The sequence below is a fragment of the Molossus molossus genome, unplaced genomic scaffold, assembly GCF_014108415.1.
Source record: "Molossus molossus isolate mMolMol1 unplaced genomic scaffold, mMolMol1.p scaffold_m16_p_1, whole genome shotgun sequence".
Taxonomy (NCBI): Eukaryota; Metazoa; Chordata; class Mammalia; order Chiroptera; family Molossidae; genus Molossus; species Molossus molossus.
In genome coordinates, this window is record NW_023425344.1 from 129,680,842 (window position 1) to 129,693,624 (window position 12,783).

Here is a 12,783-nt window from a genome sequence, read left to right on the forward strand (position 1 = left end):
TAATCAAGTTGTTTTGTTTTTGTCTGTTTTTACAAATTAACTAGAAGATAATGTAAATTATCTGAACACTAACATTGTTTATAGTTCCATTAATTTCAGTCTGTATCATGAAGAGTTCGTTTCTCTCTGATTTTATAGTTTTAATCAAAATGAAGAAGGATTTATTTATAGTTAGTATAGAGATTTTAAAAGTATAAACTTGTAATATGTTTCCCTGATAAAGATTTTTAAGCTGTGTAAAATTCTTCGAAACTTCTCATTGAAATTTGGCATGTTCCATCATCAATCCCCATATTTTTCACTTCTTAGAATAAAGAAGCTCAGTTGTATAACAATCCTTAGGATCTTGTAGTGATCTTTTTTAAGTAAATTATTTTGCTATACAACTCTAGTAAGCATTGGTATTGTAAAACTTAACTTGATTGGTATTAGCCAAAGAATATTAAAAGGTGAACATTGAATAGAAATATTACCAAAAGTTTAGCTGGAAAAAAATCTTTAGTAACTCTAATTTTCTTTTTAATTATTTCCTTCCCTTATATATGTGATATAACTTTTTTTTAAATGGGTTTATCATTTTTTTTCTGTTGCACTGAATTACTTTCTGTTTTCCCTTCAATTTTACTAGTTTCTTTATGCTTGGAGAGTAGATAGATGCCTACAGATTGCTGTAGAGTAGTGCTTTGTTCTTTCATATTTGTGAATATTCCAGAAGCCTAAAACTTTCCTCTTTATGCTCTGTAAAGTGCATTACAGTGGAGTTACATCATATGTACATTTAAGTGAATTCAACTGTTAGATGCCCTAAAGAGGAAAAAAAAATTTAGCAGTTCAAATGTTATACAGGGTTTTGAATCTACAATTCTACTAAAAGTAAAATGTATTTGCTGGTGTGAGCCACTATGGGAATGGGAGAAGTGCATATTGTTTGAGTAGCATCAGTGCCTGCATTGATATTTCATTCATAGGTTAAGCATCTTACCTCGGGCAGTGTAATTATAGTTTTAAAGTTTGTTTTCTGTTTTGTTTTTTTCATGTAACATGAGCCACAAATACTACTTCATCTGGTACTCAGCCACAGAAACTTGGATCTAGTCTGATGTCAGAAGTAAAACTGGCTGTGTTGGGTTTATTGAAAGATGTCTGCATTACATGGTGCACTGCAGAGGAATTTTTTTAAAGCTTAGTTTTTACTGACTTTAGAACTTAACCATTGAATAAGATATGAGTCAGTTGATATATTTGCCTGCTACTTAAACTGGATTGGTGGATTTTGATTTAGACATTTTTTATTATTGTTTTTTTTTAATGTTAATATGTGTGCTGTGACAAAAGTGATGCCCTCTGGACTGAGTTTTCCCTTTCTAATTAATCATCTACAAGGGCTTGTTTATCCTTATTTTCAAATAGGAAATTCTAAATGAGGATATCAGGAGCCCATTATTTTTTAATAAAGGGAATAAGCTTTTTTAATCAATAAAAGCACCTTTGAAAATTTAGTCTTTGTTCAGTAACTAAGTATTATTTGCATGTATCTGAGTTGGGAGATATCACATGTCAGAATATTCCTTTTATCATAATTAGAGAGGACTCTATAATTCAGAAAGACTAAAAACAGAAAAGTGATTTTTAAACCACCATTATATGTTCAGGATTTGAGTTCCCAGTTCCCAATGAAATTTCATCAGCATACTAAGTCAGTTTTCTAAGCTCACATATCCATTAAAGACTTGATTTATTTTCATAAGTGAATAGGAAATTTGTAGTTCGAATGTTATATTCTAAGTCTCAATATCTGTAACTTACTTAGTGCAATTTACTTCAGTTTGTAACATAAAATTTTAATTTTAACTCAGAAAAGGAACTCTAGATTTGAGCACTGAATATTTTCATTGTTGGATTTTGTAAGTCCACAAGACCTTAATCCTTATCCAAATGTTTTTCAAAATTCAGAATTGCATTCTCAGCAGTCTCAAGTAGCATCCGTAATAGAATACAGTACTAGTTCTACAGTTTTACAGTGACATGCAAGAATAGTCACACTAAGCAGAATGTTTGACCGCAAATAATCTCGTGTTCAAGTCATTTTGCGACCAAATGAATTCATATTCAGTCGTGTTTTGCCATCAGATGAATTACCAAACCTATTTTCATATTGTATTTCTGTGTGGCTGGTAAATGTTCATAAGCCTCAATCTAAACTGTCAATTCAAGCTTATTGATTAGGGGGTCATACTTTAATACTGTCTAGAGTCATTCCATTTTATATTTACTTCTTTAAAGTTAACATTTTTCCTGTACTAAAATAACTTTCTGCCTGTGTACTCCTGCTCAAAGAAATTGTAATTGAGGGCTATCTTTTAAAATAAGTATTTGGGTTTGTTGAAGTATTTTGTTGTCATGTTTTTTTTAACAAAATACACATTGTAGTAATCTAGAATCCATCTTCTCAAACTGAATTTTTAAATTGTTGATTTTTTCCTGAGTACCTGTTACCCTCCCCACCTGTACTTCCTTGATCATTTCAGTTTATCTGCTCCCACTGCTAAAATGTGACCTAAAGGACTGCAGCCTGAGCTACAGGCTGTTCCAGCTGCAGATGTACTGCATGATAGTTCCCTTGTATCAGAAGTGGACTCGTAAAATCTTAGACTCTTTCATCTATATTTCTACCCCAGAAATTGTAGAAAGCTACCAAAATAACAATAGTTTCTGACCTCTGCCTAGACACCTCTAGTAAGGGCAAATTCAACAATTTTCTTGACCAGGTTATAGTATGTTTGGGTACCTTGTTTAGAAGTTTGTTCGTATCATGAACAAAAACTGTCTCCTTAAATTGAAATCTTTTGGTTCCTGTTTTGTCTTTGGAAGCATACTGAATAAGTTTTCTTGATCTCTAACATCATATTGTCGTTCAGTATTTGAAGTCCTGCCCTGTCTGGTTCTGTTCAGTGGTTAGAGCATTGGCCCTCAGACCAAAGAGTCTCGGGTTCGATTCCAATCAAAGGCATGCCACCTCGGTTGCGGTTCATCCCCAGCCCTGGTTGGGGTTGTGCGGGAGGCAACCAGTTGATATGTCTCTCTCACATCGATGTTTACCTCTCATTCTCTCTCCCTCTCCGTTTCTCCCTCCCACTCAATCTGAAGATAAATAGAAAAATATCCTCTGGTGAGGATTAAAAAATATACATATTTGAAGTCCTGTTGTGCTTCTTTATGATTCTCAGCTTTTAATCATGTCCCCTCACATCACTCTTCACTGCCTAGACTCCTGTTTGTTAGGTGCTATATACGAGATATTTTAAGCACTTGATTAACACTGTTGCACATACAAATTTTTATTATCTCACAAATAATATTAAATCTAAAACTAACTTTTGTCTATTTTTTTATATTTAAGATCGCATTGGTTTGGGTGGGTTTCCCCCCCCTTCATCTAGTAAATATCTTTGTGACCTCAGATGAAAGTCTCTTCATCTCTATTATGAGGTTGTAGGAGTCGAGATCACTAAGGATTTCTGCTGATTTAAAATTTTTTGGTTCTTTGAAATGATTCTGATTCTATCGACAGAAGTACCACCTTGTCCATCTTTGTGTGAATTGCAAACTTGACCACCACACCATAATATATGGAGGTAGACATGCAACCTAAAAACTTCTTACCTTGATAGATATTTAGGGAAATGTGGTCATATTTATTTATTTACACTTAGCATTTTGTTACACTTTGAATTATGATAGCATCCAAGGTGTTCTTGGTTTTCTGTATAAATATTAATATAAAACCCAGTTCAGATTGTACTTGGCTTAATTTACTACCTTACCAAGCTTTCCTTTCATTTACATAGCCTTTTGAATTGGGATTTTTATGTCAGAAGAAATTTAAAATCTTAGCATCTCATGGCTAAAAAAGAGCTCTAGTCATCACCTATTTAATCTTTCTATTCTAGGTGAACATAATGAGTCCCAAAAGATTAAATAACTTGCCCAGGTATACTCTACTAGTATGATAGACCTGAGAACCAAAATAACAATCAAGATCTCTTGGCCCCCCAGACCCATGGTTTTTACTACCATTGCTTTCAGCTCATATATCTGTACAGTTCTTCAAGATCATTTATCAAAAATATCCAGGGAAGCCCTGGCCGGTTTGGCTCAGCGGTTAGAGCGTCCGCCTGTGGTCCGGAGAGACCCGGGTTCGGTTCCCGCTAAGGGCGTGTGCCTCGGTTGCAGTTTGTCCCCGGCCCTGGTTGGTTGTGCGGGTGGCAGCCACTCGATGTGTCCCTTTCGCATCGATGTTTCCCTCTCTCTCTCTTCCTCTCTCTCCCTCCCACTCTGTCTGTACAAAAAGTGGAAAAATGTCCTCGGGTGAGGATAAAAAAAAAAAAAAAGAAAGAAAAAAATATCCAGGGAAAATTTTATAACTAGTCTCTAGAATATAGAGATATCTAAGAAATGGGCTAACATAGTGATCTAAAATGTCAGATGCACCCGGCCAGTGTGGCTCAGTGGATTGAGCTTCATTTCGTGGAGTGAGAGGTCCTGGTTTGGTTCCTCCTGGTCAGGGGACATGCAGGAGGCCGCCAATCTATGTTGCTCTCTCACATCAATGTTTCTGTCTCTTCCTTCCTCTCTCTCTCAAAAAATTCAATAAAAACATATTTAAAGAAAAATAAAATGTCAGGTGCATTGTTATTTCTAAATCTGTTATTAGGAGGAAGTTAACAGTTTTTTAAAAAGTGGAATTCATGAGACCCTTAGAGACCAAGGATTAATTAAAATGTTTGTTTAAATAGGGCAAAGATATTTGGAACCTTTATTCAAATCATTTTTCAATTTATTATTGCTAAATTTTTTATTAAACCACACACAAACATATATGTCTATCTACTATACTGAATACTTGAAACTAATATATACTATATGTCAAATAAAATTGAAAATATTTTTTAAATTATTAAAAAAATAAAGATGAGAAAATAGAGATTGAACAAGGGAAAAAACATGCACACAAATACCAACAACGATCTACAAAAGAATATTTCCATTTATATAAATGGAGTTTTGTATATAGGTCTTCAATGAATGCTAAATTACTGACTTTCTAGATCTGTACTGACCTGACCTTCCAGAAATGGTCCCTTTTGATAAGAATTTACTGAGCATCACCTACTAGGAAATTTAAGACTCAGGCAACTCACTCAAATTAGGAATTTAAAGTATAAATCTCAAAAACATATTAGCAAAACTAATATTATGTTAATTATAAGCATTGAGGACAATCAGTTTTTGTAGATTTTCAAGTTCTGATCAACACATTTCTGTTATATGGAAATGGTCATGTTAACAGAAGATTACTTTTTATGTGAAAATTCAGGGATTATCCTGTTAATAAAAATCTTTCCTAGAGAAATCAGATCTGAGGACTTCAAACATAGTAGAAAAACTAATCAAAGAACAGATATCAACTAAATATATAACATACAAAATTTAAAACTCAATAGAATTTTCCCAACAGGAAGTTATTTTTTTGCTCTTGTCACTCCAAAACTAGGTTCAACTCAAGTTTTTAAGAGCCTCTGTAGATACGAATAACTTCTTTCACAATTTTCTGATCCATTCAAAATACGGTAGAATTTCTACCCAAATATGCTATAGTTGTACAAGGTAAAAGCTGTATATGTACTGGTAGATGAAGATTCTTCATGAGTTATAAGTGAAAATCACAAAACTTGATGAAGTGATATTCTAATTAAATCATCAAGATGCAGTTAAAAACAGCAACAAATTAGGTGGTAGTATTTTGAAAACATTCAACTTGAGATTGAGGAAACTTGCATGATTTATAAATTCCCTGGTACACAGGGATGCATGATAACCTTTTTTTTTGTTGTTTTATTTTGAAATAATTCTTACCTAAACATCATAGGCTTCTTAAAGAAGCCTTTAGGGTCAGATGTGTGATTGTGTGTGCTTTTTTTTTTTTTAATTGGCAAACTTTAAAAAAAGATAAAAGGTTTCCTTTTTAAAAACTGAACACACTTTTTGGGGGGTAATAAATGAACATTTTTTTGTTTGTTTTTTTTAGAACTGAGCTCTCCATAGACAAACATAAGTAGCATAACACAGTGTCTTTCCTCAGACATCATTCTGTACAGTAAATCAACATAAACAACTCCGTTCTTATTGACTGGATTTTTTCCAGGTGGGTTAATTGGGTGGGGAAAGTTAATTAACATATGGAGCCTCTTTTCTTCCTATTAAACTTAAAGGATGGGTTCTTTTTAAAAAAAAAAACAAAAACAAAAAAAACGGTAATAAACCAACAACCTTGTGTTTCATTTAGAGGAAATGTTTATGACAAAAATTAGAAAATATGTAGAACAGTTAGTATTCTATTAGGGATCGTCTAAATGCATTGAAACAGTAATAAGAGTAAACTAGAAACCAAATAGTAATTTTCAGATTTCTTCTCAAGCTCAGTGCAAAGTTGAATTTCCAATATGTGAATTTTTTTAAAAAGCTGGTATTACCTGATTATACAAGTGTCACAGCTTACAAAAATAACGGTTCTGCAACTTGGGAAGTGAACAGTTCTCTTTCCTATATTTAACTCAGGAAGTTTAATTTTATTTCTCTTTAGACTCAAGCCACTCTTGTTAAATGTGGTTGTAAAACTGCTTAAATTTTCATTTGAAAGTGATCTTTAGCAGGACCATGAGCTTTTGTCAAATGCTTTAATTTGCACAAATATTTTAATGCTGAAATTTTAATACTGTAAACTGTATAGTATTGTGCATTTTTATGAAGTGTTTCCTCATTTTTATGTTCAGCATTTACAGCCGAACAATACCAGCAACATCAACAGCAACTGGCACTAATGCAGAAACAGCAGCTTGCACAAATTCAGCAACAGCAAGCAAATAGTAATTCCTCCACCAACATTTCACAGGTGAGGGATTTGTCTGTCTTATGATTATCCCTCATTGTTTCCCACCAGAGTTCATCTCTAATTACCAACTGTTGTCATAGAACCTTGCATCTAACCATCAGAAAAGTGGCTTTCGCCTGAATCTACATCATAGCCATTCTATACAGGGTTTAGAAAGAACATTACAGGTGAGTATAGAAGCTGTTGCCTCTGCTCCCTATTTTAAAAAGTAAAACGAAAAAGCATAATTGAGATGGAGACCCAGTCTTCAAGTCTGCCTTATAGACTGATATACATCTTTAATATATAACCCCACTGACACCTAGCTCATTATCTTATTATTTTAATTATTATTACAATTTTATTAAAAGTTGTTATACTAAAATAATCTCTTTTAGAAGAAATCATTTTTTAAACCTAAAGCATGATAAATGTTTGCCATGTAAACACATTTAAGGCTTACAGGCTGAGATTTGCATTTCTAAACATCTTATAAGAAAAATTCAAGGACCTCTTAATTTCTAGGCTAAGTTCTAATACGATATTTTGTTACTTCCATTTTAAAGGGATAGTTATTTTACTATCCCAAAAGTGCCTTTGGTTATGTGTGTATATATGGTAAGTTAGGTGAAAGAAGTTTACTCATTTATTTATTATATGTACTTGCAGATCACTGAAATGTCTTTCCAGCTTATTATTTGCCCAACACTTTGTGTTGGAGATTTATTGTTTCCACATTATAGGAGGTTGATTTTGGTAATTGACTTGTCCATATTATATATTGTCACAAATGAAGACCAAATTCATAACCTTTGAGTTTTAAGATTACTTGAACATTCCTCAAATATGACTATCAAGAGAGTAAGATATATTCCAGTGGTTTGCCACTTTTGTTTATATTCATACTGAATTTGCTATACCTTTGTAGCTTTAATATTAATTTGAAACTAAGTGATGCTGATTAGATTTGCTTTTTATTTTATTTTTAGGGTTTTGTTTCTAAGACTTTGGATTCTGCTAGTGCTCAATTTGCTGCTTCTGCTTTGGTGACATCAGAACAACTGATGGGATTCAAGATGAAGGATGATGTGGTGCTTGGGATTGGGGTGAATGGTGTCCTTCCAGCCTCAGGTAAGGATAATGACATTTAAGTAGTTTTGATAAGATTTATAATACATAACTATAATAAACAGCCAAGTTGCACATTGTTTAGATGCTTCTTTCTTTTTCTCTAGGAGTATACAAGGGCTTACACCTCAGTAGTACTACACCAACAGCACCGGTACATATGAGTCCATCAGCAGCAGGTTCAACTTTGTTACAGCCTTCAAACATGACACAGACTTCAAGTTCCCACAGTGCACTGAGTCATCATCCAGCAACTGCTGCCAATTCTGCAACAACTCAGGTTCTGATTGGGAACAACATTCGATTAACTGTACCTTCATCAGTTGCCACTGTAAACTCTATTGCCCCCATAAATGCACGACATATACCTAGGACTTTAAGTGCTGTTCCATCGTCTGCCTTAAAGCTGGCTGCTGCAGCAAACTGTCAAGTTTCCAAGGTCCCATCTTCATCCTCTGTAGATTCAGCCCCAAGGTGAGTAGTTATTTTAAAACTGAAGTGCTTGAAAAAGAGATGTAACTTAAATTCTCAGACATTGATTTCTAATATGTGGCTTTTGCTCTTTTCTTTATATACATTAAAAATGTATAGATGACAGATAAATATGAACTCAATATTGTTGAAAATTTGTACTAAATTTGTACTATAGTGAATATTGCAAATATGATTTCGAATTTGGCCATCACTTTCTTAGTATGATAACAGCTTATTACGTTCCCATGCTTCTACCTCTGGATGGATGGAATTCTCTTTGGAATGCTTCTTTGTCTATGATTTCTCCCACAGCTTTTTGTGTAGACAGAACTGAGAGAACTCACATGGCTAGAGTGCTAAGCTGTTCTTAATCATGTAAATAAAGGCTTACAGTATTCATGTCAGGTCAACTTTTAATCAAACCATTATTTTGTATGCTAATTTGTCTTCTCAAGTTTCAGTAGACAGTTTAGAATGTTTGCTCGGGCTCTTAATTTTTTTAATATTAATGATAATTAAAGTCCTGCTGTTTACAAAGTACTATGGGGGAAGAAAAAGAAAGACAAGAAGTATTTCAGTTTAGTTAAAAGACAAGCATAAAAGTGTGAAAACTTAAGTAATATTGTAAATAATAGATGAAAATCATTCTAGAGGTATCACAAAGCATTATATGCTTGTCAGATTAATTGTATAGATTACGGCTATAATTTCAGTTTAAGGAGACATCTTTTCACACCAGGAGTGTTCTGGGAATGTTCTAAAATAAGATTAGATTTGAGTCCAGGCCAGTTTTCTCAATGGTTAGAGCTTCAGCCTGCAGACCAAAGAGTCATGGTTTCAATTCTGATCAAGGGCACATAACCTTGGTTACGGTTCATCCCCGGCCCTGGTCGGGGTTGTGCAGGAGGCAACCAGTTGATGTGTCTCTCTCACATTGATGTTTCTCTCTCTCTCTCTCTCTCTCTCTCTCTCTCTCTCTCTCTCTCTTCCCCCCTCCCTCCCACTGTATCTGAAGATAAATATATCCTCGGGTGAGGAATTTTTTTAAAAAACATTAGATTTGCCCAGGCCAGTTTGGCTTAGCAGTTAAAGTGTCAGCCTGCAGTTCAGAGAGACCTGAGTTCGGTTCCCGCTAAGGGCGCTTACGTCAGTTGCAGTTTGTCCCCGGCCCTGGTTGGTCGTGCGGGTGGCAGCTACTCGATGTGTCCCTTTCATGTGGATGTTTCTCTCTCTCTCTTTCTCTTCCTCTTTCTCCCTCCCACTCTGTCTGAACAAAAAATGGAAAAAAGTGTCCTCGGGTGAAGATAAAAAAAAAAAAATTAGATTTGATCTTGGTTGGGCAGAGAAGAGGAAGACAGAGAGCTGGGGAAATATAAATGTGTTCAGAAGTTAACAAGTAAACTAGTTTGTCTAGAGGTTTAGGAAGGTTAGTAGTTGAAGTTGCAGTGGTAGGAAAAGACAAGGCCAGACTGATATTTAGACTTCCTCTATTGTCAGGGTTTGTAACAACAAACTGTAGCCTTTAGTTTCCAAATTTATGCATCCCTGTCTGCTTCTAAACTTAATAATCCTTGTCTGCTCGATACTAATCTATTCTTACTAGTATTCTGGGTCTAATCAAAGTTAATCAGTTGTAGTTCTTAAATACATGGTTTTTATCATTATAGAATTATATAACCATAGAACATTTACAGTATATGAAAAACTATTTTTTTTATCCTCACTCAAGAATATGTTTTTATTGATTTTAGAAAGAAAGGAAGGGAGGAAGAGAAACATTGATGTGAGAGAGAAACATCAATTGGTTGCCTCTTATACATGCTCCAACTGAGGATTGAACTTGCAACCTTTTTGGTGCACAGAACAATGCTCCAATCAACTGAGCCACCTAGCCAGGGCTGGAAAACTTTTTATATGACTTATTTTAGTCCCTTTGTTTTAAAAATGAAGAAACTGAGACCCAGAGAAGCTAACTGATGTCTCAGCAGTCTGGGTGCTAGAACAACTAAGACCCTGGTCTTCTGACTCCCAGCTTAGTAGCTGTCCTACTGTGCTCCGTATATAAAACCTTACTTAAAGTCTTGACATAAATGAACCTTAGCCACATGTGTTTTTGGTTTTGTTTTTTTAACTGTTATGAAAGGCTTATTAGAGGAGGAAATTGAAACCAAAAACTGAAACTTAGGAATTCAGTGTTTAGGTTGGGTGCTACCAATTATGTTGGTGCATTTTGATTATGTTAATCAAACATGTTGATTATGGAGTTTATAAGCCTGACTTCTGGTTGTGTGTTTCTGAGAGTAAACTAAAAGGTTCCTATTCCTCTATGTGCTATCTTTCCCAAGAGTCAAATTTCTTTCTATTATTAAAAATATTTAAACTTTGATTGGGAAAATAGTCTTGGTTTGTTCAATTTATATTTGTTAAATTTGTTGCAGAAAAGTAATTTATTGAACTTTATTTCAACAGGGAAAATCATGAATCAGAAAAGCCAGCACTAAACAGCATAGCAGACAATACAGTAGCGATGGAGGTGACGTAGCTTTCTCAGGAGTGGAACTGCAACCTGGGGACTTGATTAGGTGCTATGCATCAGTAGCATTTTGAATGCAGGGGATGATGGAATGCAGCACATGCATTTCTGTGGCAGCTGTGGGGACTTTACAGCAATGCTCATCTCTCATGCTTCAATTTTTCTTTTCTTACTGTTAATAGGAAAAAATCAACATCTGTAAATTAAGAATACAGCAATTATCTGTACAGTACTGCATATTTGTAATACCCTTGTATATATGTTACTTGACTACAGAAATGTTCATTTGTGATGCTTTGCACTTGGGGGTGGGGGGTGGGAGGGAAATAAATTGCAGCAAAGAGTGTGAGATGTGAGATTGTATAGAGATGAAGTGTCATCACGTGCATGGTGCGGAGCCTGCTGTTTGATCTATTTATTGTGCCGTGTTTACAGTTTTTTGTACACTGTACCTTCATTGGTTCCTGTGCTGTAGTAAATGTGTTAGGTAGCTGTGGACTCCTTGGTATTTTGTAAATGGTATAACATAACTTGGTTCCCCTCTGGGTCCCTGAGTTTTCTGTGTATCATGTGAAAAAAATGGTGACATACATACAGAATTTTACAAAAAAAAAAAAAAAAAGGCATCAGTTTATTAAAAAAAAAAGGGGGAATGTACTGTTAAATGGGGATCTTCCTGGTCTACTATCATTAGGATAAGTAACAAGCTAAAAATGAAGTCTCTTGAATCTTCCCATCCCCACTTGCCCACAAAGGCTGTGGGTAGTTTCTGGTACTTAAAGCACTAATGTTATGTTGCTGCTCTACAAACAGCCCAGTAGTCCCATTTCCTTCCACACCAAAAAGTGTTAAATCAAGTATGCAAATGGAGTCCTTACAACTGGAGTTTATGTTGTCTTGCCCTTTTTTTTTTTTTAGCACAAAAGAAATTGTACTTTTTTATTGTCGAATTGTTTAAAAGACTTCATTCTTTACTTGTTCTTACAATAAGGATATAAGGGAGAAGAATGCAGTAATTGCTGTACGTGTATCATCATTCCAGTTTCTAAAAACAGCCAGCCAGCTTTTTTCCTTTTAAGATTCTCCAGAAGGCTGTAAGGCCAGAACCACACATATCGGGTGCCTTCCTTTGGAAATATTTGACCTCTCTTCTGTGAAGAGAATGGTACTTAACAGACTACTACCAGTGCTTTGTCAGTACCGAAGTCTGAATGCCCAGTCCAATGGCATACATTATCCTTAAGGTTTTTAATCCCACCTGGAAAAAATTGTGATAGAATTCTCACAAAATAAACCCAGGGCATTACATGTTGACAAACTAATGTGTAGTGGTCTTTTGCTTTTATTTTCACCCCAAGAACATTTGTGTGACTTTAATTGTTCAGTAAAAGGGGGCACGGGAATGGAAGTGATGACTTTAAGTTCATTTTTACAACAATTGTCTACTGAATGATTCTCTACCTGGGACTATTTCAGTCCAACAACAGTGAAAAAATTCCTGCCCTCATGGAGTTTATAATCTCATTAGATGATTAAAAACAAAATTAATAAGCTAGATTTAAGTGTTATTATGGTAAGTATTGGGGGGTGGGGGGGAGTAAGGCAAGGACAGTGGGAGAAGCAGTGCCGGGATCGGGTAGAGGGTGGATAAGGAAGATGGTTTCATTTGATCAGAGACTTGAAATTGGGAGGAAAGCATTATAGGCAGAGGGAATAA

At 34.9% G+C, this 12,783-nt stretch overlaps 1 protein-coding gene across 20 annotated transcripts in view; it reads left to right on the forward strand.

Annotated features, from left to right (window-relative positions):
- Positions 1-12,388, forward strand: part of EPC1 (enhancer of polycomb homolog 1) — a 94,755-nt gene extending 82,367 nt beyond the window's left edge. For 15 of the 20 annotated variants that reach the window (XM_036243501.1, XM_036243453.1, XM_036243510.1 and 12 more), the window contains 5 exons: positions 6,834-6,952; positions 7,033-7,119; positions 7,921-8,062; positions 8,167-8,533; positions 11,003-11,367. In XM_036243501.1, the coding sequence (XP_036099394.1) occupies positions 6,834-6,952; positions 7,033-7,119; positions 7,921-8,062; positions 8,167-8,533; positions 11,003-11,075 (788 nt within the window). In that variant the 3' untranslated portion in view covers positions 11,076-11,367. Of the gene's footprint in view, positions 1-6,088; positions 6,206-6,833; positions 6,953-7,032; positions 7,120-7,920; positions 8,063-8,166; positions 8,534-11,002 lie in introns of all 20 variants that reach the window. The other 5 variants (XM_036243444.1, XM_036243421.1, XR_004956834.1 and 2 more) reach the window with 4 other exon arrangements.
- The last annotated feature ends 395 nt before the right edge of the window (positions 12,389-12,783 follow it).